The 27,930-nt window shown below is 43.4% G+C and overlaps 1 protein-coding gene across 1 annotated transcript; it reads left to right on the forward strand.

The window, feature by feature from the left end:
• The first annotated feature begins 8,119 nt into the window (after positions 1-8,119).
• Positions 8,120-13,489, forward strand: LOC123064844 (probable periplasmic serine endoprotease DegP-like). Its single transcript, XM_044488246.1, has 10 exons — positions 8,120-8,431; positions 9,642-9,788; positions 9,883-10,037; positions 10,250-10,537; positions 10,693-10,823; positions 11,286-11,403; positions 11,476-11,568; positions 11,682-11,741; positions 11,859-11,946; positions 12,801-13,489. The coding sequence occupies exons 1-10, from the start codon at positions 8,209-8,211 to the stop codon at positions 12,815-12,817; spliced, it is 1,320 nt and encodes a 439-aa protein (XP_044344181.1). The 5' UTR covers positions 8,120-8,208; the 3' UTR covers positions 12,818-13,489.
• The last annotated feature ends 14,441 nt before the right edge of the window (positions 13,490-27,930 follow it).

Consider the following 27,930-nt stretch of genomic DNA (forward strand, 5'->3'; position numbering starts at 1 on the left):
ATGAAGGAAAATGCCAGTTGCAGGTGTTTGTCCAGGAGTTATGTGTAAGTAATGTTATTTATGGAAATTACTTTGCTTTGTCCCATACATCCTACCTCCATGATGGTTATAATACAGTAAATTTTCCCATTTTTCTCTATAGAGAAGGACTGATTTGGAAACTCAGGATGAGGTAACCTGTGCTAATACCTCTGCTATCTTCAAGAATGCTTGGTGGTAGTATCGGAATTACCTGAAGAAAACGTACTTCACCGGCAAAGAAACTCATCAAATTCCCTTATGTTCTCCTGAGACACATTTACTGGACGATGACTGGGAACGCCTTGTTGTGTACTGGTCCCGAACCAAGATTGTGGTAAGGTCTATGACCTCATTTTCTATTTTTAAGTATTATATTCTTGGGTCTTACTGTACTCTGTTCATGTAGAACAAGTGCCTAAACCTGAAGAACAACTGTTCTAATTTAAGATTCCATTGCTATCATAGTTCAAAAAAGCGCTAGGCGTTAATTGTGTGTTTAACACTGCCTTGTGCTTTACTGACTAAAGCGCATGCTTATGCGCAGTTATGCAAGATTAAGCTTAGTTATGTGCAATGCGTTTTGCCAACGCCTAGAGCCTAGGCGTGCCTTTTTTAACTATGATTGCTTTGCTCTTGTATCACTGTATTTACTCATACAAACTTATTTTTAAATTGAATGATCTAATCGAAACTCCAATGGCACAGCAAGTATGTTCACGCATGTTTCTTTAACAGGTTTGCTCTTATCAATAGCTCTGTTGATTTCAATTTCAATTGTGTATATAGTTGACTTTTCTATCATGCACATTACTAGCATCACAACAAAGCCAATAGTGTTGTTGTACATGTGGACCCGTGGTACCCATCTGAAATCTTGTTGTGCCGTGTAGTTTGCCACACTTTGTATTCTTTCACTGTTGCTTTGTCTTGAACTGATATGATTTGAACCGTGTCTCTATTTTGATTTGGCAAGACAATGCAATGACCATAGGACATAGATATATGTTTGTTTGATGCTTTTATTATGTACTAGTACTTGGCAATAGAAGACTTGGTAGTTTAATCCTGTCCACCTTACTAATGAACTGGTTCACCGAAATGAGTTTCTTATACTAGTACATGCTAAACTTGTTATGTGTCTGCTTGTTTCTTCTTTTAGAATGCTGACAGAATATTGGGGAAGAGTGCCTTTTTAAGCAATGGTATAGGAAGTAATGCAGATAAGGTTCAGGATAGTGACACATCCTTTTTGGTCTCCAACAAAGCTGATAAAACAGCTAAGGAAGACTATCTTGAAGACAGCGAGACAACCCCAAAGTCCTGTCTTGGTTTAGTGTTCGAGTTACTGGCCACTACCGCTTGCACAAGCTATCAAACTCACTGTCTGAATTAGTTCGGTTTCTTGAGTCTCAACTACAAGCTGAAAGACATCGATCAGCTGTGCTGCGACAAGAAGCGGAAGGACTGCGGAAGTCCCTGGAGCATTCAGATGCATACTTTCTGGTGCAACAGGAAGCGTTGGAGGATTTTAGCGCCAAACAGGACAAAGCTAATAAGCTTGCTAAGCTTATTGTCAGCATGGTGGATACCCAGGATAATGTTTCTTGAGCTCTTCTGAAGTTGTTTCAATTATGCTCTTGTTTTGCTGCCGCATTTATTTGCACTGGTGGCCAATTTTGACGGCCAGTGTATGTAATATGCTGCTTTGTTCCCTATATTTGCACTGGTGGTGAACTTTGATGCCTAGTGGATGTAATATGTGTAATAGTGGTAATAGGCTAGCATTAATTGCTTGCTTATTTATTTCCTTATTGTCTTGTTTAGTTGTTTGCTTGTAGTCACTGCAGTTCTTTTTCTGTGTTTTTCTAGTGGCCACAGTAGCCTATTTTTGGTAACTAGGCCAAAATAATCATGGCAACACACGGACTGTTGTAACCATGGGCCTCCTACAGGCCGTATGATCCATGGGCCTTCTTTCGGCCGTACGATCCATTGGCCTTCTATACGTGCCGTAGGATCCATTGGCCTTCTATACGGGCCTTAGGATTCATGGGCCTTCTACGGGCCGTAGGGTCCATTGGCCTTCTATGGGCCGTACGATCCATGGGCCTTCTACGGGTCGTACTATCCATGGGCCTCATACGGGCCATAGGATCCATGGGCCTTCTACGGGGCGTATCATCATTTCGCCAATCATGGGTCGTACTATTCGTGGACCATAACGGGCCGTTAATAGGCCGTATTTGATAACTCTATGAAAACAGCCATATAGGTTTTTTTTGACATGAAAACGGCCAACGTATTAACGGTCCGCAAACGGGCCGACTGTAACACGGGCTAAATTAGGCCCACAAGCAGAAAATAATAGTAACGGGCCGTATGTAACCGAATGCTGCAAATGAGCCCAAGAATCAATGGGCCCTGAGAAGGCCGAAAGATAACTTGGGCTGGAAACGGCCCAATGGAATAACGGGTCGTTAATGGGTATAAAGTAATAACTGTTCATTACGGGCCAGTTTCACCACGAGCCATTAATGGGCCAAGAGTTACAAAGGGCCTCATATGGGCCGAAAGAAGTCATGGGCCACACATGGGCCGGAAGTTAAAACAGGCTGGAATCATATTGGATGACCCAGATGACGCTATTGGGCCTAATTCGGAGAGGTCGTAACGGGCCCTGGATTAGCTGGCTGTAAATGGGCTATATGCAAACATGTCGTTAACAGGCTTTCTGTGGGCCGGCCCGCCACCTTTTGACCAAGTCAAACGGGCCGGCCTTTTCACAGGAATGGGCCTCTGTTGGGCCGTGCCACGTGTCGCCGTATCATAGGCGCCTTCGGTCCAATGAGTGGATGACATCTGTCCCAACGGTGAGCCGACACGTGTTTCCTCCAGCCAATGATGATTTTACACGTGGAAAATCCCCATTGGTCGGGGCTGTTAACAGGTTATCGGATCCAAAACCGGACCCGATAGCTTAACGGCGTTCCATTACGGTCGATGCCACGTGTCGGTCACCCTTGACGAAAAAACTTCTATGACGCGCGATTTATCGTCATGGAAGTGGACACTTCCGTGATGATAATTTTGGTAATGTCATGGAACACTTCTATGACAGCACAGGTATGACTATCTTGATTCTATCATAAAATTGTCATGGATGTACATGCATGACCAAAAACGCGACCTACTGTGACAAACACGTATCATCACAGAAGTGTATTTTTTTGTAGTGATAGATAATGGTGGATGATTCCAACCAATCAATCCCACTTGAAGTTACACTTGAACTTTCAACAAAGTTCATCATTCTATGAAGCCACACACATTCATGTAATGCCTCATACTCCCTCCATTTCAAAATATAAGGTGTATTGATTTCCATGTAATTCAAACTTGTGTATATTTGACCAAGATCATAGAAAAAAATATCGCTATCTACAATATAGAATAAATAAAATATGAAAAATACTTTTCTTGATGGATCTAATGATACAAATTTGGTAATATAGATATTGATACTTTTTTCTAAAAACTTGGTCAAACTTGCACAAGTTTGGCTTTTGAAAAAGCTAGTACCCTTATTGATGGTGTCCTGGACTAGGGGGTACCAACCTAGTTGGCCCACAGTCCATGGGCAGAAGCCTATGGCCCATCATTCTCATAAGGAAGGACTCCGGGAGCCTTGCACTTCGACGTGATCAAGATGGATTCTGCTGTAGACTTGACGTGTACTCCAAGGACAGCATCGACCGCCAGCATGTGTATTCCTAGATGGGAAATCGAGCATGTGTAACCCTAGGTACCCCCAACGTCTATACAAGCGGAGGGGTTTAGTCCATAGAGACCACGGTCACAATTACAAACACCTAGCCTTAGTGTTAGAACACAACTTATGATCTCGAGGTAGATCAATCTTGTACTTGCTACATCATCAATTCGTCATCAATACAATCAAAGCATGACATAGGGTATTATCTCTTTGAGAGGGCCCAAACCTGGGTAAATATTGCCCCCTTCGTCTCTGGTTACCCACAGATCCGACACATCCATAGCTCGGGACCCCCTACCCTGAGGTCTGCCAATTTTAGTACCGACATTGGTGCTTTCATTGAGAGTTCCGTTGTGTGATCAAAAAAGATCGATGACTCATCTGCAGATCAACTGCGCACTAGTTGTGGTGACATATTCGTCCAAACACGCATGGATCATTTCTACTCCCTCATAGTCTATGTTTTTAGGATGTTCATCGTCTTTGCTTCGGCGGTGATGATGACGACGCTGAATAAAGATTCTTCGGATCCTTCCCCGACGAGGCCATTTGTTCTTTGGTTTGGGATGGATTTGGAAACCAATATGTTCAAGCAAGGATGGCATGGCAGCGACATCCTCGCGGTGAATCTGTGTCCTCGGGCTCCGCCATTGCGACGACGTTTTCTCCAACGCTAGCGTGGAGCTTGGGAGATAGTCCAAGAGCGGATGCAGATTGTGGTCTGCATTGATGACATCCGGAGGATGGAAAGCTGGGCTCGTGGTTCATGGATGGCAGGTATGGTTTCCTCCTTCGACGTCTTAGTCATGGTGGGGTACCAGATTTGGAGTTCGATGGCATGTCCGAGGTGTTGCCCCAGTCTGGTTCGTTCAATTGCAAGTGCTTCACTTTTGGTGAGCCATCTTGGAGGTCCACGAAGCTGGATATCAGCGATGGAGCCGCGTCGATCTCGGGTGAGGAGGTGATTCGTCATTCTTTTCTTCGGTGGCTGCTGCGGTGGTGCCGGAGGCAGGTGATGGGCGTTGCTATCAAGTTAAGAGATGTTGTGCTATGTTTTTCAGTTTTGTCATGTCGGTCTTTACGTGACTTGTAGTTTGATCTTTATGATATGAATGAGACACGTATTATCATGCAAAAAAGAAGAAGAATAAAAAACAAACACACCCTTAGATGCAAGCAAAGGTGGCCAAATGGGCCGGTCCTGGCATGCTGGCCTGATAATCCGCGTGCCCGACGCCCGACATGTTTATAATCGGGCCATGTCGGCACGTGATACGTCTCCAACGTATCTATAATTTTTATTGTTCCATGCTATTATATTACCTGTTTTGGATGTTTATGGGATTTACTTTACACTTTTATATCATTTTTGGGACTAACCTACTAACCGGAGGCCCAGCCCGTATTGCTGTTTTTTTGCCTATTTGAGTGTTTCGAAGAAAAGGAATATCAAACGGAGTCCAAATGGAATGAAACCTTCGGGGGCGATCTTTTTGGAACAAACGTGATCCAAAGGACTTGACGTGCAAGTCAAGAAGCAATCGAGGAGGCCACGAGGGTGGAGGGCGCCCCCCCTACTGGGCGTGCCCCCTATCTCGTGGGCCCCTCGGGCATCCACCGACCTACTTCTTCCTCCTATATATACCCACGTACCCGGAGAACATCAAAGGCGACCACAAAAAACTATTTCCACCACTGTAACCTTCTGTATCCGCGAGATCTCATCTTGGAGCCTTCGCCGGCGCTCCACCGGAGGGGGAATCGATCACAGAGGGCCTCTACATCATCTCCAAGGCCTCTCCGATGAGTTGTGAGTAGTTTACCACGAACCTTTGGGTCCATAGTTATTAGCTAGATGGCTTCTTCTCTCTTTTTGGATCTCAATACCATGTTCTCCTTGATCTTCTTGGAGATCTATTCGATGTAACTATTTTTGCGGTGTGTTTGTCGAGATCCGATGAATTATGGGTTTATGATCAAGTTTATCTATGAGAAATATTTGAATCTCCTCTGAATTCTTTTATGTGTGATTAAGTTATCTTTGCAAGTCTCTTCGAATTATTAGTTTGGTTTGGCCTACTAGATTGATCTTTCTTGCAATGGGAGAAGTGCTTAGCTTTGGGTTCAATCTTGCGGTGTCCTTTCCCAGTGACATCAGGGGCAGCAAGGCACGTATTGTATTGTTGCCATCGAGGATAAAAAGATGGGGTTTATATCATATTGCATGAGTTTATCCCTCTACATCATGTCATCTTTCTTAATGCGTTACTCTGTTCTTTATGAACTTAATACTCTAGATGTATGCTGGATAGCGGTCGATGTGTGGAGTAATAGTAGTAGATGCAGGCAGGAGTCGATCTACTTGTCACGGACATGATGCCTATATACATGATCATGCCTAGATAATCTCATAATTATTCGCTTTTCTATCAATTGCTCGACAGTAATTTGTTCACCCACCGTAATACTTATGCTATCTTGAGAGAAGCCACTAGTAAAACCTATGGGCCCCGGGTCTATCTTTTATCATATAAGCTTTCAATCTACTTTCATTTGCATCTTTACTTTTCCAATCTATATTATAAAATACCAAAAATATATTTATCTTATCATATTATCTCTATCAGATCTCACTTCGCAAGTGGCCGTGAAGGGATTGACAACCCCTTTATTGCGTTGGTTGCGAGTTCTTATTTGTTTGTGTAGGTGCGTGGGACTTTTGAGGAGCCTCCTACTGGATTGATATCTTGGTTATCAAAAACTGAGGAAAATACTTACGCTACTATTGCTGCATCACCCTTTCCTCTTGAAGAAAAACCAACGCAAGCTCAAGACGTAGCAGAACGTGGCCCGAATATGCGCACGAGTGCCGGCACGGCACAACCCGTTTACTTTTTTCTTCAGATTTTTTATATATTAGCCCCCAAAACAGCCAAAATAGGCCCAAAATCAGGAATACTGGTGGGCTAATTGTGTCAGTGGGCCGGCCCATCTCCTTGTTGTGTCGTGCCTGGCCCAGAGAGTGCTGGCCCGTGTATTAGGCGTTCCTGGGTGGGCCGTGGCGTGCCTGGTCCATTTAGTCCGGGCGGCGGCTGTAGCGGTACACACTGTGCTAGCCACCGCGCTGGCACATTGATCTGTAACAATAGCAATGTTAAAAAAACTACAAGCGTTGAAAAAACCATTTGTTCCTTCTAGTGCTTTTTCTTCAGTCCTATTCTGTTCTTTTTTTTTCTATTTTTCTTTGTTTTTCTTTTTAAATATTTTTTTACTTTTTCTTTGTAAGCTTTTCGAAAAGTTCAAATATGATTCAGAATTTTTAAAAATGTTCTTTTTGTCAAAAATTGTTCATATTTCTGAAATAGTGTTCACATTTACAAAATTTTGTTCACAATTTTCGAAAAATGTTCATGATTTTTTTTGTTTGTTTGTTCAGATTTTCAAATTTTTTGTTCACATTTGAAATCTTTTTAAAATTAATTCAAAAAATGTTTGAGTTTCAAATCTTGTTCGCATTTTCAAAAAATGTTCATAATTCGAAATAATGTTCGCACTGCCAAATTTTGTTCAGAGTTACAAAAAATGTTCCCTTTCTCAAAAATTGTTCACAGATCCAAAAATATGTTCGCTTTCTTCAAATTTTGTTTCAAGTTTAAAAAAATGTTATAGTTTCCAATCTTGTTCGCATTTTCAAAAAATGATCAAAATTCGAAATAATGTTCGCATTGCCAAATTTTGTTCAGAGTAACAAAAAATGTTCCCTTTCCAAAAAATATGTTCACTTTCTTCAAATTTTGTTCCAAGTTTCAGAAAATGTTCTCTTTTTCTATTTTACGTATAAAATTTTATGAAATATTCTTTTTTTTCAAAATTTGTTCAACATTACAAAAAAACTTTGCTGTTTTTCAAAAATTTGTTCACAGGTCAAAAAATGTTCAACATTTTAAAATAATTATTCGCTATTTTTGGAATTGTCCGCGTTCAGAAAAAGATACAGGTTTTGAAAACGAACTGCGTTTTTCCTGGGAAAAAAAAGAATGAACTGCGTTCGAACTTCTCAAAAAGTTTAGATCGGTCGTGGATTATGTTCTTATAGTGTTTGCTGCTTAGTATTGGCCAGGAACGCTCAGTGGTGCAATGGTAGCGTACGCGGGTACTAATCGGGAGGTCTAGAGTTCGAATCTCCAGCCGCCTTCATTTTTTTGCGTTGTTTTTCACGTCAGTAACTGCTCCTTCGTGGGCCGGCCCAAACGAGGCACCCCCCTGTGCGAAGCCCCTCCAGTCTGCCGCAGAATGCGGCAGATAGGAGGTCCCGAAATCAACGGCCCTCCCAACCACGAACACGACACAGTCGGTAGCGGCGGCGCGATTGCAAGAGGGTCGGTCGACGGTTGATTCCCATCGATCGGAGAAAGATGATGGGTGCGGTTACGGAGAGATCCAACAACAAAAGAACCATGGCGGCCGATCCGATCAGTCGAGACGACCCCTTGGCCAAGAAGAAGAAGGTGGTGGATCTGGGGAGCGACAGCGACGAGGACTTGCCCAATCCGTCACAGTGGGCGGGGGTTAACCCTGATTCCTTCAGCGATGACTACTTGGCCAAGATGGAAAAGGCCAGACTCGACGAAGAATCAGGTATGAATATGATAGCGCGATCCCCGACCAACATCGATTTTTTCAGTTTACTAGTAATGGCGCAACTAGCCTTGCGTTGGCGCCCGCTAGCTGCCGGCGGGGTTGCAGCCTTGCAGGCGTCGCGCCGCGAGCTCTGATGCGGCGTGGCTCCCTGGCGGCCTCTGGGAGCGGATTGATCTGCCGTGGGGATGGCTTGTGGCGGGAGGCGGGCTGGTGGTGCGTCGTGTTGAGTTCGGGGGTCGCGACGACGGCGCGGGTGCGGCTGGGTGTGTCGGGCCAGTGCGCTGGGAAAGGTGGCGCTTTGCCTCTTCTCGGCTGCTGGCGGTCTTTGCGCTGGTGTCCTGGATCCGGCGGGCGTGGTGGATTGGATGGCTGCTGGTGGTTCCTGGCGGTTGGTGGTTCGGCTCTGTGTGCGAGGTGGTGGAGGCAGCTGTGCGGCGTGATGCGTCGCCTCCCCTCGGGGTGGCCGGCCTGATTGAGCAGCTCTGGAACTTTGGGTTTAGGATCTTGGGCTGGGCAAAATCCCTACTTCGTGACGCCGAGGCTAGCATGGTGACATCCGTGGGCGCCGTCCCCTCCCTGGATGCATTGCTTTGGCCTGGATCCAACTCCCTCCATCGTGCTTAAGGGAAACCCTTGGTTCGGCCTTCGGACCAGGAGGCGGCGGCCTGGCATGGCGTCGTTCCCTCCTTGGAGGCGCCGTCTTGTTGCTCGAGGAGTCCCGGTGGCACGGCCCTTATCGGTGTCGGCTACTACTTTGGGCGTGGGCCTCCGAGGCGCAATGTACACCATCGTCGGAGCTCTCTCGATGACAACTCCTCTAGGTTTGCCCAGGCCCTGCCGTCCACTTGCTGACTTCCTCTTGACGCGGTAGGTGGGGTACGTTGGTCTGTGTTGTCCTTGAGTCTTGGTCTTGTTGTAGAGGTCTCCGACGTCGATCATGACATGCCTGGGTTGCTCTGTGGCTCGTCTCATCACCATTGGCATGAGGTTGGCCTAGGTGGAGCATGTATCGTAGTTCGTGTGATGGGTGTGGATTCTAATCCTTGTGATTGGCAGTGTAATGGCCGAAAGGCGTTGTATCCGGCTTCTTTGCCGCTTCTTCTTTAATATATGATACGTATGCTTATGCGCATTGTAGAAAAAGTAATAACGCAACTGTTCAATTAATTACCCTCGATATATATTTATGTTCTACTTCTGCCTGTAGCTCCCCGCCCTGTGAAAATTGCCACGCTCAACTACTACAAACCTGCCACCAGGTTTCACACCATCGAGCTTTTCCCCGTCCGTCGATCCGGAAGCAAGGCCGTGCTCCTCGCTGCGAAATTTCTTCTAGGGATTTCATCCTCTCTCGGTACTTTTATATGTATCCTTGTACCCTCTATGATTTGGATTAGTTGATCCGTCGTCTCGCAACTTAACATATATATTGTGTTTGAATCAGACAGATGGTGAACCGCTCAGACGGTGCTCTGGCTTCTGGGTCGATTGGGATGAGGAGAAGAAAACTGGCCTTGTTTTGACAACTGCGCGGCTGATTCGCACAAAGGATGCTCCTTACAGTGTCTGGTCAGGCGGTGAAGAGTATGCTACAGATGCTGATGTGAGTCAATGTGCTTCTTCTATTAATTTCTGTATATGCATGTACTATCTTTTACAGCTGGTTCCATCTCAAATAAATAAATAATCTTGGTGTATTGCAATTCACATATTTTTTCTATGTGCTATTGGCCTTTTCTAATAACGAAATGGAAACAAAACACGCCTTCGCTTACCATTCAAAATCGTATATAATCTGTTCTGCAACTTTTTTAGGTCACTGTTCATTTGCTAAATGGCACCAGTGCAAAGGGCCAGCTGGTCTATCTCCAGCCCCACTACGATCTCGCTTTCCTGAGTGTTCAGATGGATCAACCAATCAACTTACCATCTTTGAATGAAAAAGATGTAGAATTTGCTCAAGAGGTTTTTCGGCTCGGAAGAGACAATTCCTTAAATCTAAGGATAACATATGCCAGGGCAGAATATTTGAATCCAACCATGTTTGAGCGGCACCACAATGTATACCTCCGTTCTCCAGATGGCCATGGTGATGATAATGAGGTGATATATCTTATCATTAGATAGAATTATATACATTTGGTACAGTTTTGAGTTTTGTGTGATGTCATCTTTATGTTCTATATTGCAATCTATTGTTATAACATTTTTTTGTTCTTGCAAACTTTCATATATGTTGCCAATATGAATTGTTGTAGTTTGACTATGGGGGGCCAGTTATTGACCTGTGTGGAGAAGTTGTCGGAATGGTCAACGACCCTAAGAGATTTGGGTCTTTTATACCTTCTTCCATTTTGCTCAATTGTTTGGATTCATGGAAGAAATATCAGTACGTTTTTTCTCTCAGTGCTGTGATAGTATTAGACTAATGTGGTGTCTCCTAATTGTTATTTTTACCTATTTTTAGGAGTCATTATTTTTAGTGGTATCTATTTCCTCACTTTTATGGAATTTAATTACCATAAGTTGTGTAAAGATTCTCAAAGAATATATATGTGTGTATATATATATATATACTCATTTGTAAGAAAATCAAGAACTAGATCTTTGATGGGGCCTAGATAGGAAGAAACAAGTAGAACGGCGCTGAGAGTGCAAAATGTGTTACTTTTACGTAATATCAAATCCCCTCTATGAGTTTTTGTCAACTACTATGAACGATTCATCCCTGTTGGGCCTTTCTGAACTCTATTTGAATCAAAATATTTAATTATTATTGATTTTTCTAACACGTTAGATGGAAGCCTGGTTCCACCAAAGATATGTTGAAGGATTATCTGATTTGATGTAGGCACATCGCCCGGCCTCATCTTGGAATGATGTTTAAGGACATCAAACTTCTAGAACCTGCTCATGTTGACATGTTATGGCGTAAGTTTAACATTGATGATGGTCTTATTGTTCAAGAGGTAGGTAATGACTTCCTGAAAGTGCCCAATTTCTCATCTGTGTAAAGTTAATTATTGACGTTTGAACCTTAGGTGTCGGGAGGATCTCCTGCTGAGAAATTTGGAATCCAAAAAGGTGATATTATTGAATCTTTCAGTGGAAAGCCTGTTTCTTCCACAATTGAGGTGAGTGAATTAGAGATTTGTTAGGTAAACGAACTGAAAATAAATTTCATTTGTGTGATATTTAGTAGCTTCACGGTCTTGACTAGAATGTTTTCGTTTCCTGCAATTATCAGCTGGAAAATACACTGATGAGCATATACAAGGGAACCTTAGATGCTGAAGTTCATATTTCTGTAAGTTCATTTCTATATATGAGGGCGGTTTGCTTGATCCCGGCCATCCATTTATTTGTACCGAAGTATTATTAGCAAAATGCTAGCTCTAAGAGATGTGTTTGGCTAACTCCATAGGTTGGGGTGTTTCACACACTCGAAGAACAACGGAGCACTGTAGACTTAACTGCAAAATTATCAGAACTTGGAGAGGTTATTAAAAGAGGTACACATCTCCTCTTTTAACTTGCCCCATCTACAGATTATTATTTCAAATCTAGACATAATGTTATCGCTAAGTATGCAAGCTCATGTGCATTGTGCAATACACTCTTACATGACACACATGTGATGTCTAAAATATCACACCAAACCATACAGTATTATGATATTTTGCAAGTTTATTGTTTTGGTAAGTAGGTGGTGTGTAGCGAGTAAGGCCCCGTAAGCTCACTGGCTTCCCAAACGAGACAGCTTCTCGTGGAGCCAGCGCTAGCTAGCTTCTCCTGGAGCCAACGATCGTTCGGTAGCATTGCTGCAGCAGCTGCTTCTTCATGGGCTGTAGCGACAGAAAACGTTTCGTGAGGCACTTCGGAAGGGCACTCTCGTGTAATTTCTAGCAACTTCCACTTCTCGCTTTAGCGAAGCTACGCTTCCGCTGCTCCGAAAAATTGCACTGCGGGGTTCACGTTCTCCAGGAGCTGGCTTCTCGAAGCTAACTCTTTCGGGGTGGCTTCTCTCGGCTCCTTCGGGAAGCTGGCTCGTGGAGAGCTTCCGAAAGGAGCCTAAGTTGTAGAGAACAGACTTCATCCATGTTTTTTTTACCAAAGTGTTCATCTTCCATTTGTAGACTTGGAAGTTTTTGGAATTTTTGGAACAAGAGATGCATGTCTGGGTTTGTGGTGCTAACTTTGAGTTGTGTGACATTTTGCAAAGAATGTGGATTAAATATTGTTTGCACGCTTGCTCTCAGTTTTCTTTTTGGATATAGATACAAAACATTCGCCTTGAGAGAGGTGTTTTGCAAGCAAAAGTAGGCTTGGTTATTTGATACTCATGTTATGTTGTTATTTGTTACAGGTCCTACAGACTCTTGAACTGGCTGCCAGGTCGAGGGGGGATGTTTCTATAGTGTGGCCACATGTAGTACTATAGATATATTACAAATAACATCTTTATCTGTAATTTAGTGCCTAGGTCCTCCAAAGTAGCAGCTCTCCTTGTGGGATTTCCTATACTACAATTGAAACCCCTCTTAGTGCCCGAGGAAGCGTTGTTTGTTGCCTTATCTCATTTGGTGGTCAACAAGGCAAGTATCTTGGCTCTGCACATATGGCTATGCATGAGGGGACGAGACTTGCCTGCTCCCCGCGTGTGTGCCCATCCGTGCTCCCGCATACGTGGCATGATTTGATTGGAACAAAATAAGACCCGGCCCCACCCCCTTAAAATCAGGGGGGAGATGATTAGATTAGAAAGGAAAAAAGAAAAAAGACAACCGTAAGATGAAGTGGGAGCACGGATGGGAGCATGGGGAGGGAGCAGGCAAGCCGAATCCTGCATGAGGAGCACCAAGTATCTTGGCTCATGAACTTTGTGGAAAAGCACTACTAATTTTTAATTGTTGCTGATTTGTGGAAAGTCTTTTCTATGGTGATCTGACTGTAAACACATGTATATTTTTCTGCTGTTATACTTGGATGAAATTTCTAAGTTGCAAGTGTAAGGTGGCCTCTCCACTATTAAACCACGTGTCACAATCCTAGCAAGTGTAAGGTCTCTTATCTCTTTGTGTCATGACTTCTAGTCATTTGGCATGGAATTTACGGTGTTCCCTGTTGATTTTGGAACATGGACAATTCCGATGTTATGTCCTGAAGCTTTCTATCCTTACCAGTTGCTGATAACAACTGATGATGTGCAATGACTCAGCGTGATTCCATTTTCTCTTAGACTGAAAGAATGAATTTTTTGTTGCTATTTTTTTGGTATACACGGACTCTGTTTTGCAGCTATGTGCGCTAACTGTGATGTGAAGTTGCTCCCTTTTTTGCTGCATTTCTTATTAGATGGCTTCACGCATAAATCTCTAGATTAACATGTACTCCCTCCGTTCCAAATTACTCGTCGTGGTTTTAGTTTAAATTTGGACTAAAACCACGACGAGTAATTTGGAACGGAGGGAGTATTTTGCATTGGCATTACAAATAAATAAATAGCCAGACTAATTCCGTGAGAAACTGTACATAACCATGGCGACGGCGTGAAAGTGGAATAAAGTGAGTCGGGAACCAAAATCATAGATCAAATCACAATGGGGTTGTTTTCTATCAAATGTTCAGTTTTTCCCCCTCGCCCACAATGGTGTCTAGGATTTACTAGTGAATCTGAGTTCCGGGGAATTCCTCCTCCCTCGCATGGCGTGAGTTTATAAATAAAACCACGCGGCAGTATCAAGCATAGGCATATAGAAAGGTAGCAAACAACCAACAAGTTTAAACGCTGCACCACCAACAAGGATTACAGTCATAACAACACACATGGCACGCATGCCAGCAACCTATGCACTAAAAGGGACAGCAAGAAGACTCCAGAGAAGCATCCGCTAGACGAAGGGACCCTCTCCCGGCTGATGAGATCCGACGTTGTCGCCTTCATGCAAGAGATCAGGAGCTCCATCGCCTCAATGTCAACATCTTTAACCAGCGGCTTCCATTGCTGTAAAAGTTTAAGCAATTTATAAATGCAATCAGCATGCTTTTTAGGGAAGCAAAAGATCCTACCCATTTGACCAGACAAAGACTTAGCCAAATCAGAGCAGTACCGACCGTAGGAGCCCCTCTTGGTCGTTGTTGTGTCCAGAAAGAAAAATTATTTGGGTGAAGTTATCGAAGAGTAGTAATTATTTTAGTTCTTCCCCCCCCCCCCCGGCCTCCCTCTGGTAAGGAACTGTGATGTAAGTGTTTCCATCTATTCCTTTCCCCTTACAGAAGTTTTAGGTTCACGTGAGTTTTGGAATCACTATGATATCGATTGTTGGCGAGAATTCTGGTCTTGGTGCCTCCCGATCGTGGGATGTGTCCCGGGGAGTTGATTTCCAAGGGATTCTTGTCACAGTTGTATTATTTCAGTTCTATTTACTTGAGGATTCTGATTTTCAAAATCATTTCAACACTATTTGTGGTGGATATCAGCTGAGCATGATCCCTAGTACTAGGTATACAACACACATGGTACTTCCATTCTAGTATCATTTTTTTTCAAAAGTTTGACATAGACGAGTTTGCAAAGTTTTGGCTATGTGTTGATGGGGGTTATATACAATGGAGCTGTAGTGTGATATTAGGTTGCTTTTATTTAAGTAATTTTGCTCCTTGTATCTATTGTGCTAGATTGCATCACCAAAATTTTGGAATATCATAGGTGGGAGTTCAAGTAGTACACCTAGGTGAAGGAAATATGCCCTAGAGGCAATAATAAAGTTGTTATTTATATTTCCTTATATCATGATAAATGTTTATTATTCATGTTAGAATTGTATTAACCGGAAACTTAGTACATGTGTGAATACATAGACAAACAGAGTGTCACTAGTATGCCTCTACTTGACTAGCTCGTTGAATCAAAGATGGTTAAGTTTCGTAGCCATAGACATGAGTTGTCATTTGATTAACGGGATCACATCATTAGAGAATGATGTGATTGACTTGACCCATCCGTTAGCTTAGCACGATGATCATTTAGTTTGTTGCTATTTTCTTTCTTCATGACTTATACATGTTCCTATGACTATGAGATTATGCAACTCCCGAATACCGGAAGAACACTTTGTGTGCTATCACACATCACAACGTAACTGGGTGATCATAAAGATGCTCTACAGGTGTCTCCGATGGTGTTTGTTGAGTTGGCATAGATCAAGATTAGGATTTGTCACTCCAATTGTCGGAGAGGTATCTTTGGGCCCTCTCGGTAATGCACATCACTATAATCCTTGCAAGCAATCCGACTAATAAGTTAATTGCGGGATGATGCATTACGGAACGAGTAAAGAGACTTGCCGGTAACGAGATTGAACTAGGTATTGAGATAACGACGATCGAATCTCGGGCAATTAACATACCGATGACAAAGGGAACAACGTATGTTGTTATGCGGTTTGACCGATAAAGATCTTCGTAGAATATGTAGGAACCAATATGAGCATCCAGGTTCCGCTATTGGTTATTGACCGGAGATGAGCCTCGATCATGTCTACATAGTTCTCGAACCCGTAGGGTCCGCACGCTTAACGTTCGGTGACAATCGGTATTATGAGTTTATGTGTTTTGATGTACCGAAGGTTGTTCGGAGTCCTGGATGTGATCACGGACATGAGGAGGAGTCTTGAAATGGTCGAGACATAAAGATCGATATATCGGATGGATATATTTGGACATCAGAATGGTTCTGGGTGAGTTCGGGCATTTACCAGAGTACCGTGAGGTTACCGGAACCCCCCGGGGAGTATATGGGCCTTATTGGGCCTTAGTGGGAGAGAGAAGGAAGAGGCCAAGGTGGGGCCGCCCCCTAAGCCCAATCCGAATTGGTGTGGGGGGCCGGCCCCCCTTTCCTTCTCCCTCTCTCCTCCTTCCTTCCTCTCCTACTCCAATTAGGGAAGGGGGGGAAATCCTACTCCCGGTGGGAGTAGGACTCCCCCTTGGGCTCTCCATAGAGAGGGTCGGCCCTCCCCTCCTCCACTTCATTATATACGGGGGAGGGGGGCACCCCATAGACACATAAGTTGATTATTTAGCCGTGTGCGGTGCCCCCTCCACAGATTTCCACCTCGGTCATATCGTCGTAGTGCTTAGGCGAAGCCCTACATCAGTAACTTCATCATCACCGTCATCACGCCGTCGTGTTGACGAAGCTCTCTCAACCTCAGCTGGATCTAGAGTTCGTGGGATGTCATCGAGCTGAACGTGTGCAGATCGCGAAGGTGCCGTACTTTCGGTACTAGGATCGGTCGGATCGTGAAGACGTACGACTACATCAACCGCGTTGTCATAATGCTTCCGCTTTCGGTCTACGAGGGTACGTGGACAACACTCTCCCCTCTCGTTGCTATGCATCACCTAGATGGATCTTGCGTGTGTGTAGGATTTTTTTGAAATTATTGCGTTCCCCAACAGTGGTATCAGAGCCAGGTCTATGCATAGATGTTATATGCATGACTTGAACACAAAGAGTTTTGGGCGATAAGAGTCATACTGCTTACCAGCATGTCATACTTTGATTCGGTGGTATTGTTGGATGAAGCGTCCCGAACCGACATTACGGCTACGCTTACACGAGACTGGTTCTACCGATGTGCTTCGCACATAGGTGGCTGGTGGGTGTCAGTTTCTCCAACTTTAGTTGAATCAAGTGTGACTACGCTCGGTCCTTACTGAAGGTTAAAACAACACACTTGACGAAAAATCGTTGTGGTTTTGATGCGTAGGTAAGAACGGTTCTTGCTTAGCCCATAGCAGCCACATAAAACTTGTAACAACAAAGTAGAGGATGTCTAACTTGTTTTTGCAGGGCATGTTGTGATGTGATATGATCAAGACATGATGCTAAATTGTATTGTATGACATGATCATGTTTTGTAAAGGAGTTATCGGCAACTGGCAGGAGCCATATGGTTGTCGCTTTATTGTATGCAATGCAATCGCCCTGTAATTGTTTTTACTTTATCACTAAGCGGTAGCGATAGTTGTAGAAACAATAGTTGGCGAGATTAAGGTGTCGCGCCGGTGACGATGGTGAACATGACGGTGCTTTGGGGATGGAGATCAAAGGCACAAGATGATGATGGCCATATCATATCACTTGTATTGATTGCATGTGATGTTTATCCTTTATGCATCTTATTTTGCTTAGTTTGGCGGTAGAATTATAAGATGATCTCTCACTAAATTTCAAGGTACAAGTGTTCTCCCTGAGTATGCACCGTTGCAAAAGTTCGTCATGCCGAGACACCACGTGATGATCGGGTGTGATAAGCTCTACATTCACATACAATGGGTGCAAGCCAGTTTTGCACACGCAGAATACTCGGGTTAAACTTGACGAGCCTAGCATATGCAGATATGGCCTCGGAACACTAAGACCGAAAGGTCGAGTGTGAATCATATAGTAGATATTATCAACATAGTGATGTTCACCATTGAAAACTACTCCATCTCACATGATGATCGGACATGGTTTAGTTGATTTGGATCACGTGATCACTTAGATGATTAGAGGGATGTCTATCTAAGGGGGAGTTCTTAAGTAATATGATTAATTGAACTTTAATTTATCATGAACTTAGTACCTGATAGTATTTTGCATGTCTATGTTGTTGTAGATCAATGGCCCATGCTACTGTTCCTTTGAATTTTAATGCGTTCCTAGAGAAAGCTAAGTTGAAAGATGATGGTAGCAACTACACGGACTGGGTCCGTAACTTGAAGATTATCCTCATTGTTGTATAGAAGAATTACGTCCTGGAAGCACCGCTAGGTGCCAGGCCTGCTGCTGATGACGTTAAGAACGTCTGGCAAAGCAAAGCTGGTGAATACTCGATAGTTCAGTGTGACATGCTTTACGGCTTAGAACCGGGACTTCAACGTCGTTTTGAACGTCATGGAGCATATGAGATGTTCCAGGAGTTGAAGTTAATATTTCAAGCAAATGCCCGGATTGAGAGATATGAAGTCTCCAATAAGTTCTACAGCTGCAAAATGGAGGAGAATAGTTCTGTCAGTGAACATATACTCAGAATGTCTGGGTACTGCAACCACTTGACTCAGCTGGGAGTTAATCTTCCTGATAATAGAATCATTGGCAGAGTTCTTCAATCACTGCCACCAAGCTACAAGAGCTTCGTGATGAACTATAATATGCAAGGGATGGATAAGACAATTCCTGAGCTCTTCGCAATGCTAAAGGCTACGGAGGTAGAAATCAAGAAGGAGCATCAAGTGTTGATGGTCAACAAGACCACCAGTTTCAAGAAAAAGGGTAAAGGGAAGAAGGGGAACTTCAAGAAGAACGGCAAGCAAGTTGCTGCTCAAGTGAAGAAGCCCAAGTCTGGACCTAAGCCTGAGACTGAGTGCTTCTACTGCAAAGGGACTGGTCACTGGAAGCGGAACTACCCCAAGTATTTGGCGGATAAGAAGGATGGCAAGGTGAACAAAGGTATATGGGATATACATGTTATTGATGTGTACCTTACTAATGCTCGCAGTAGTGCCTGGGTATTTGATACTGTTTTTATTGCTAATATTTGCAACTTGAAACAGGGACTACGGATTAAGCGAAGATTGGCTAAGGACGAGGTGACGATGCGTGTGGGAAATGGTTCCAAAGTCGATGTGATCGCCGCCGGCACGCTACCTCTACATCTACCTTCGGGATTAGTTTTAGACCTGAATAATTGTTATTAGGTGCCAGCATTGAGCATGAACATTATATCTGGATCTTGTTTGATGTGAGAAGGTTATTCATTTAAATCTGAGAATAATGGTTGTTCTATTTATATGAGTAATATCTTTTATGGTCATGCACCCTTGAAGAGTGGTCTATTTTTCTTGAATCTTGATAGTAGTGACACACATATTCATAATATTGAAGCCAAAAGATGCAGAGTTGATAATGATAGTGCAACTTATTTGTGGCATTGCCGTTTTGGTCATATTGGTGTAAAGTGCATCAAGAAACTCCATTCTGATGGACTTTTGGAATCACTTGATTATGAATCACTTGGTACTTGCGAACCATGCCTCATGGGCAAGATGACTAAAATTCCGTTCTCCGGAACAATGGAGCGAGCAACAGACTTATTGGAAATCATACCTACTGATGTATGTGGTCCAATGAACATTGAGGCTCGCGGCGGGTATCGTTATTTTCTGACCTTCACAAATGATTTGAGCAGATACGGGTATATCTACTTAATGAAACATAAGTCTGAAACATTTGAAAAGTTCAAAGAATTTCAGAGTGAAGTGGAAAATCATCATAACAATAAAATAAAGTTTCTACGATCTGATCATGGAGGAGAATATTTGAGTTACGATTTTGGTCTTCATTTGAAACAATGTGGAATAGTTTCACAACTCACGCCACCCGGAACACCACAACATAATGGTGTGTCCGAACATTGTAATCGTACTTTACTAGATATGGTGCGATCTATGACGTCTCTTACTGATTTACCACTATAGTTTTGGGGTTATGCTTTAGAGACGGCTGCATTCACGTTAAATAGGGCACCATCTAAATCCGTTGAGACGACACCTTATGAACTGTGGTTTGGCAAGAAACCCAAGTTGTCATTTCTTAAAGTTTGGGCCTGCGATGCTTATGTGAAAAAGCTTCAACCTGATAAGCTTGACCCAAATTGGAGAAATGTGTCTTCATACGATACCCAAAGGAGACTGTTGGGTACACCTTCTATCACAGATCCGAAGGCAAGACATTCATTGCTAAAAATGGATCCTTTCTAGAGAAGGAGTTTCTCACGAAAGAAGTGAGTGGGAGGAAAGTAGAACTTGATGAGGTAACTGTACCTACTCCCTTATTGGAAAGTAGTTCATCATAGAAATCAGTTCCTGTGACTACTGCACCAATTAGTGAGGAAGCTAATGATGATGATCATGTAACTTCAGATCAAGTTACTACTGAACCTCGTAGGTCAACCAGAGTAAGATCTGCACCAGAGTGGTATGGTAATCCGGTTTTGGAGGTCATGTTACTTGACCATGACGAACCTACGAACTATGAGGAAGCGATGATGAGCCCAGATTCTGCGAAATGGCTTGAGGCCATGAAATCTGAGATGGGATCCATGTATGAGAACAAAGTGTGGACTTTCGTTGACTTGCCCGATGATCGGCAAGCCATCGAGAATAAACAGATCTTCAAGAAGAAGACTGACGCTGACGGTAATGTTACTATCTACAAAGCTCGACTTTGTTGCGAAAGGTTTTCGACAAGTCCGTCCGAATCATGTTAGCACTTGCTGCATTTTATGATTATGAAATTTGGCAAATGGATGTAAAGACTGCATTCCTGAATGGTTTTCTGGAAGAAGAGTTGTATATGATGCAACCCGAAGGTTTTATCAATCCAAAGGATGCTAACAAAGTGTGCAAGCTCCAACGATCCATTTATGGATTGGTGCAAGCATCTCGAAGTTGGAATAAATGTTTTTATAGTGTGATCAAAGCATATGGTTTTATACAGACTTTTGGAGAAGCCTGTATTTACCAAAAAGTGAGTGGGAGCTCTGTAGCATTTCTAATATTATATGTGGATGACATATTGTTGATTGGAAATGATATAGAATTTCTGGATACCATAAAAGGATACTTGAATAAGAGTTTTTCAATGAAAGACCTCGGTGAAGCTGCTTATATATTGGGCATCAAGACCTATGGAGATAGATCAAGACGCTTAATTGGAATTTCACAAAGCACATACCTTGATAAAGTTTTGAAGAATTTCAAAATGGATCAAGCAAAGAAAGGGTTCTTGCTTGTGTTACAAGGTGTGAAGTTGAGTCACACTCAATGCCCGACCACTACAGAAGATAGAGAGAAAATGAAAGTCATTCCCTATGCTTCAGCCATAGGTTCTATCATGTATGCAATGCTTTGTACCAGACCTGATGTGTGCCTTGCTATTAGTTTAGCAGGGAGGTACCAAAGTAATCCAGGAGTGGATCACTGGACAACGGTCAAGAATATCCTGAAATACCTGAAAAGGACTAAAGATATGCTTCTCGTTTATGGAGGTGACAAAGAGCTCGTCGTAAATGGTTACATCAATGCAAGCTTTGACACTGATCCGGATGACTCTAAGTCACAAACCAGATACGTATTTATATTGAACGGTGGAGCTGTAAGTTGGTGCAGTTCTAAGCAAAGCGTCGTGGAAGGATCTACGTGTGAAGCGGAGTACATAGCTGCTTCGAAAGCAGCAAATGAAGGAGTCTGGATGAAGGAGTTCATATCTGATCTAGGTGTCATACCTAGTGCATCGGGTCCAATGAAAATGTTTTGTGACAATACTGGTGCAATTGCCTTGGCAAAGGAATCCAGATTTCACAAGAGAACCAAGCACATAAAGAGACGCTTCAATTCCATCCGCGATCAAGTCAAGGAGGGAGACATAGAGATTTGCAAGATACATACGGATCTGAATGTTGCAGACCCGTTGACTAAGCCTCTCTCATGAGCAAAACATGATCAACACCAAGACTCCATGGGTGTTAGAATCATTACTGTGTAATCTACATTATTGAATCTAGTGCAAGTGGGAGATTGAAGGAAATATGCCCTAGAGGCAATAATAAAGTTGTTATTTATTTTCCTTATATCATGATAAATGTTTATTATTCATGCTAGAATTGTATTAACCGGAAACTTAGTACATGTGACAAACAGAGTGTCACTAGTATGCCTCTACTTGACTAGCTCGTTGAATCAAAGATGGTTAAGTTTCCTAGCCATAGACATGAGTTTTCATTTGATTAACGGGATCACATCATTAGAGAATGATGTGATTGACTTGACCCATACTTTAGCTTAGCACGATGATCGTTTAGTTTGTTGCTATTTGCTTTCTTCATGACTTATACATGTTCCTATGACTATGAGATTATGCAACTCCGGAATACCAGAGGAACACTTTGTGTGCTATCAAACGTCACAACGTAACTGGGTGACTATAAAGATGCTCTACAGGTGTCTCTGATGGTGCTTGTTGAGTTGGCATAGATCAAGATTAGGATTTGCCACTCCGATTGTCGGAGAGGTATCTCTGGGCCCTCTCGGTAATGCACATCACTATAAGCCTTGCAAGCAATGTGACTAATGAGTTAGTTGCGGGATGATGCATTAAAGAACGAATAAAGAGACTTGCTGGTAACGAGATTGAACTAGGTATTAGGATACCGACGATCGAATCTCGGGCAAGTAACATACCGATGACAAAGGGAACAACGTATGTTGTTATGCGGTTTGACCGATAAAGATCTTCGTAGAATATGTAGGAACCAATATGAGCATCCTAGTTCTGCTATTGGTTATTGACCAGAGATGAGTCTCGGTAATGTCTACATAGTTCTCGAACCCGTAGGGTCCGCACGCTTAACGTTCGGTGATGATCGGTATTATGAGTTTATGTGTTTTGATGTACCGAAGGTTGTTCGGAGTCCCAGATGTGATCACGGACATGACGAGGAGTCTCGAAATGGTCGAGACATAAAGATCGATATATTGCATGGCTATGTTTGGACATCAGAATGGTTCCGGGTGAGTTCGGGCATTTACCGGAGCACCGGGAGGTTAGCGGAACCCCCCGGGGAGTATATGGGCCTTAGTGGGAGAGAGGAGGAGGCGGCCAAGGTGGGGGCGCGCCCCCAAGCCCAATCCGAATTGGGGTGGGGGGCTGGCCCCCCCTTTCCTTCTCCCTCTCTCCTCCTTCCTTCCTCTCCTACTCCAACTAGGGAAGGGGGAATCCTACTCCCGGTGGGAGTAGGACTCCCCCTTGGGCGCGCCATAGAGAGGGCCGGCCCTCCCCTCCTGCACTCCATTATATACGGGGGAGGGGGGCACCCCATAGACACACAAGTTAATTGTTTATCCGTGTGCGGTGCCCCCCTCCACAGATTTCCATCTCGGTCATATCATTGTAGTGCTTAGGAGAAGCCCTGTGTTGGTAACTTCTTCATCATCGTCATCACGCCATCATGCTGACGAAGCTCTCCCTCGACCTCAGCTGGATCTAGAGTTCGTGGGACGTCACCGAGCTGAACGTGTGTAGATCACGGAGGTGCCATACTTTCGGTACTAGGATCGGTCAGATCGTGAAGATGTACGACTACATCAACTGTGTTGTCATAACGCTTCCGCTTTCGGTCTATGAGGGTACGTGGATAACACTCTCCCCTCTCATTGCTATGCATCACCTAGATGGATCTTGCGTGTGCGTATGATTTTTTTTGAAATTACTGTGTTCCCCAACACTAGGTTCATTCCTTGTTATGGAATTCAAGTTGCTTCGATGTCAAGTGTTGATTCCATACCTTTCTAAGTGGTGTTCTCATATTCCTATGGGAGTGCTAATCCTTTTGATCAATCACAAGTATCGTTGGAAATTTTACTCCTGTCATTGCTCTTTCAATCTATCCTAAGCTTTATCTTTTCCTCACCCTCTCATCCTCTTTTATTAAGAAATGAGATGCTCTCATGAATGTCCATTTTATTCTCGAGAAGCTTCTTCTTTATTTTCTTCTGTGTTCTAATCCAGATATTCCTTCTTGAAGACGATGCCATGAAGATGTTTAGGACCTCCAAGACACCATTCTTCGAAATCGCTTTTTCCAGTGAAATCAATTCAAGCTTTCATTGTTTCATGCTCTTTCATGTATGAAGTTCTTACCCAAGTCTCTCTTCATCTTTCTTCTCTCTCTAATATTTCCTCAGTTCGAATTTGCAGAACATAGAAGATATCATATTGGTTTTCCAGTGTCGTTATTTTCTCCATTCTTCGAAGTTGCTCACAAATGTTTCGTTCAAGGTCCTTCTAGAATTTTGAGATGTTACTTCATCAAGTCATTTAGTTCAACATTGTGCAACCTCTCTTTCTAGGCAATTGTTTCAATGAATTTTCTTTTTGAGTGTCCCCATAACCCACAGGTCCCAGGATCGAAACCTAGCTCTGATACGAACTTGTCACGCATAGCATGCGGTTCTAGCACCATGAAGACTTTGTAATCTCCGCTAAGGATAGAGGCACATATTGGTCGCCCCAACATATTACCTATAACATACACACGGGGTCATATGTTGGTAACAAGGTGCAAACCAAAACAAATACAACTACTCATGAATAGAAGAGTAATACAAGATAACATTATGACAAACATATGCCAATACATAAGTAGTTCACCAAATAGAGGTCACACGACCCAACATTACATCAGTAATACAAGCAAGAAAGCATGGGTTCGAATAGAGACAAGAAGCAAATATGCCCAAGAAGCAAGAGAAATAAGCAACGTCCACCCTGCTATTCTCAGGCTGCCAACCGGGATCCCATTATAATGATCGTCGACAAAGAAGAACGAAAATAACTCCACATAGAACGTTCAAGCTCTTGCCTTAGAGCAAAGCTTTACATGTACTTGCACCTATTGTTGTTGTGGTGTATGTGGGTCATTGTGACTCGACAATAACATTACCAAGGATAATAAACTAACAACACTTATGAGTAGGATATGGTTAAGTGATGAGGTTACAACAAGAAGCTGTAACATCCCAAATTTTCAATTTGGATGTTAATCATTAGGTCATCATATGCATCCATGATTCTTTCATTTTGAATTGGTTTTATTTGGACATTTGATCCTAGAGACCTTAAGCAACTCAAGGACCATTTGAGAGAGTTGGAGGTTTTCATAAAATTCCATTTTTGAATTTTCAAAACTGGTAAATTGGATCAAGGTGATTTTTATTTGAAATTAATTTTTTCCAGTTATTTCAAAATAAATAAAATAATGAGAGAAGATAATACGACTTCTTCAAAACGGCGAGGAAATAATGGAAATTTAATTTTGAATAAGAATATATTTATTTGAGATTTATTCGGTTAAATGAGGGAAAATTTGCATTTTTAAATATTGCAATTTAGCCTAGAAAAATGTTCATGTTGTCCTAAATATTAGGAAAGGATCGTGAAAATTATTTTTGGGATTTTAGGAATTTTTTATTTTATTTTGATTTTTCTCTGTGGCGGAGTTTATTTTTAAAAAAATTCCGCGCGCCGAACTGGGCTGGCCCAGCCGCCGCCACTGCCTTCCCCATGCCCGAGTCGCGCCCGAGCCGGACTCCGGCAGGAGCCCAGGAGCGCCGTGCCGCCGCCGCTTGGCCCCTTGGCCAAGTCGGACCCCCCCCCCCCCCCCCCCCGAGGCCTTTATATAGCCGCCGCCCCACACCTCCTCAAGCCGCCGTCCCGAGCCACCTGCGTCGCGCCGCTGCCTGCCGCCCGCACCACCCCGCCGCCGCGCCGCATAGCCGCCACCCCGCCTCGCCGGAGAACGCCGACGCCGCCGCTGGTTCATCTTCTCTGAATCGGTATAAACCGAATAATCCGACCATTTTTTTAAAGTCCGGTTTTATTCTTTTAGATCGATTTACTATTTAGGTTTTGTTACATAGCGAGCGTTCACCCGTTTATATCTATTAACGAACGAATTCGTTTGTTAGTCTCTATTAGCGGACGTTCGTCCGATAGATTTATCTTTTTCTGTTTATTTTCGGCCAGGGACCTATTCACGAATAGTTTCTTTATAGAGTAGTCCCTGATCTTCAAACCCTCACTACTTTTTACTCGTTTATCCAAATTCAGTGAAACCAATGCCAAAATCTTTGTCTTGTTCCCCTCTGTCCAGATTAACAACTTGAACATGATTTTGAAAATTTAAAATTTGGTTTCAAGCAGATTTTAATTTGAACTTCTTTTGATCGTAGTTTGTGTTTCGTAGCTCCGATTCGATTGATTTCTTTTGCAAATCGAAGCTCTTCACTTGACCTTTTCGTTTATATCTTTTCTCCTGGTTTTATCTTTGCACCTTATGCTTGAGTGCTTATGTATGCTATTGTTTGTTCATGATAGAGTTTCCGTAGTGTGAGGCTTGCTACTACGAATCACTAGGGTTTTCCGATCGTCAGCAAGGCAAGTAGCACTTTGATCATATCCCTTTATTACCCAGTTTTTATGCATTAGTTTCAATCCTCAAACACTACATGGTTAGGATTTGATAACATGTGGGTATTGGGAAGTAGTTAATGAGGTAGGAACCTATTGTCTTATATCAAACCCCGGGTATTATACGTTATGCTTATAAGTTATAACAATTTGCTATGCTCGTAGACGTGGATTGGTTTGTGAGATTCATGGAAGACGTGAGAGTTATTATTAATTAAGGGAAACTTAAGGTGGTTACTTTAACACACATCTGGGTGGATTGGTTGTGGGCACCTGGGAATATACCAGTGTTGTCCTAGGAGATCCCGAGGAACCCGTGTGATCATCCTATGGTTTGCCACCCAGGCTCAAAGGGATCATAAGATTGTTCATGCTAGAAACTTCCGTGTGCAGCCACAAGCCATTATGGGCTTTGGCAGTAAGTTGTGGGAATCCTTTCCATCATGGGCTAGAAGATGTAGGGGATTGTAGGTGTACCAGCCTATCTATCGGTTAAGGTGACCTCTTCAGAACACTACAAAAAAAGACACATCCGTGACATTTTGGGCCGAACGAATTTTTTTTCTGTCATACATATGACACTTCTATGACGATAATTGTGACAAAACCCGGTATCATCATAGATGTGGTGGGCTCCTACTTCTATGGCAAAAAATCATGACAGAAAATGGGCTTTTCGTCCTGGGCGGGCCGGAGACGCAGCTGCATGACATTCTTTGGGCCGTCCACGACGGAAAAAACCGTGGTAGAAGCGAGGGCGAGGAAAATTTCGGGGAGTTCCCGGTTACGGTGGGAGGTTGGGGGCCGAGCGATGCACGTTTCTCTCGTACACGTATGCGCGTGTGTGCGAGGCGTTGGCTCTAATTGAACCCGAGCGAGGTGTTGGGCTCTAACTGAACCCGAGCGATTGCACTGCAGGCTACGCGTTACTAAACCTGAGCGATCGATCGATGGCTGTTAACTGAACCCAATCGAGTGATTCCTTCGCTACTTCTGCTAAGTGAAGCCGATGGATACTGCCTCTCTGATGAACAGTGAGCGTTGCGGGGGGAGGGGGGGGTTGGATGAACAGTGAGCGGTGGCGTTGCCTCTGGATGAACAGGACCCCGTGGTGTGGAGGGCTGGATGAACAGGACAACCCCGTGGATGGCTGGATGAACAGTAGATGGTGGAGGGGTGCCCATGGAGGGGTGGTTGAATAGTAGCCGGTGGAGTAGCGCGCGGTGGAGGCTGGATGAACAGGAGCTCATGGAGGCTGGAGGAGGTCGACGGTAGCCCGTGGAGGCTGCAGGAGGTCGACGGTGGAGATGAACAGTATCCCCTGGAGTCCCATTTTGCGTACGCCACACCCTTCCCGATGAACAAGACCCCCGTTTCAATCGTAGCGCTCCAACACAAGTCCGTTTCATCCATTTTGCGG

Source organism: Triticum aestivum, chromosome 3B, assembly GCF_018294505.1.
Source record: "Triticum aestivum cultivar Chinese Spring chromosome 3B, IWGSC CS RefSeq v2.1, whole genome shotgun sequence".
Classification (NCBI taxonomy): Eukaryota; Viridiplantae; Streptophyta; class Magnoliopsida; order Poales; family Poaceae; genus Triticum; species Triticum aestivum.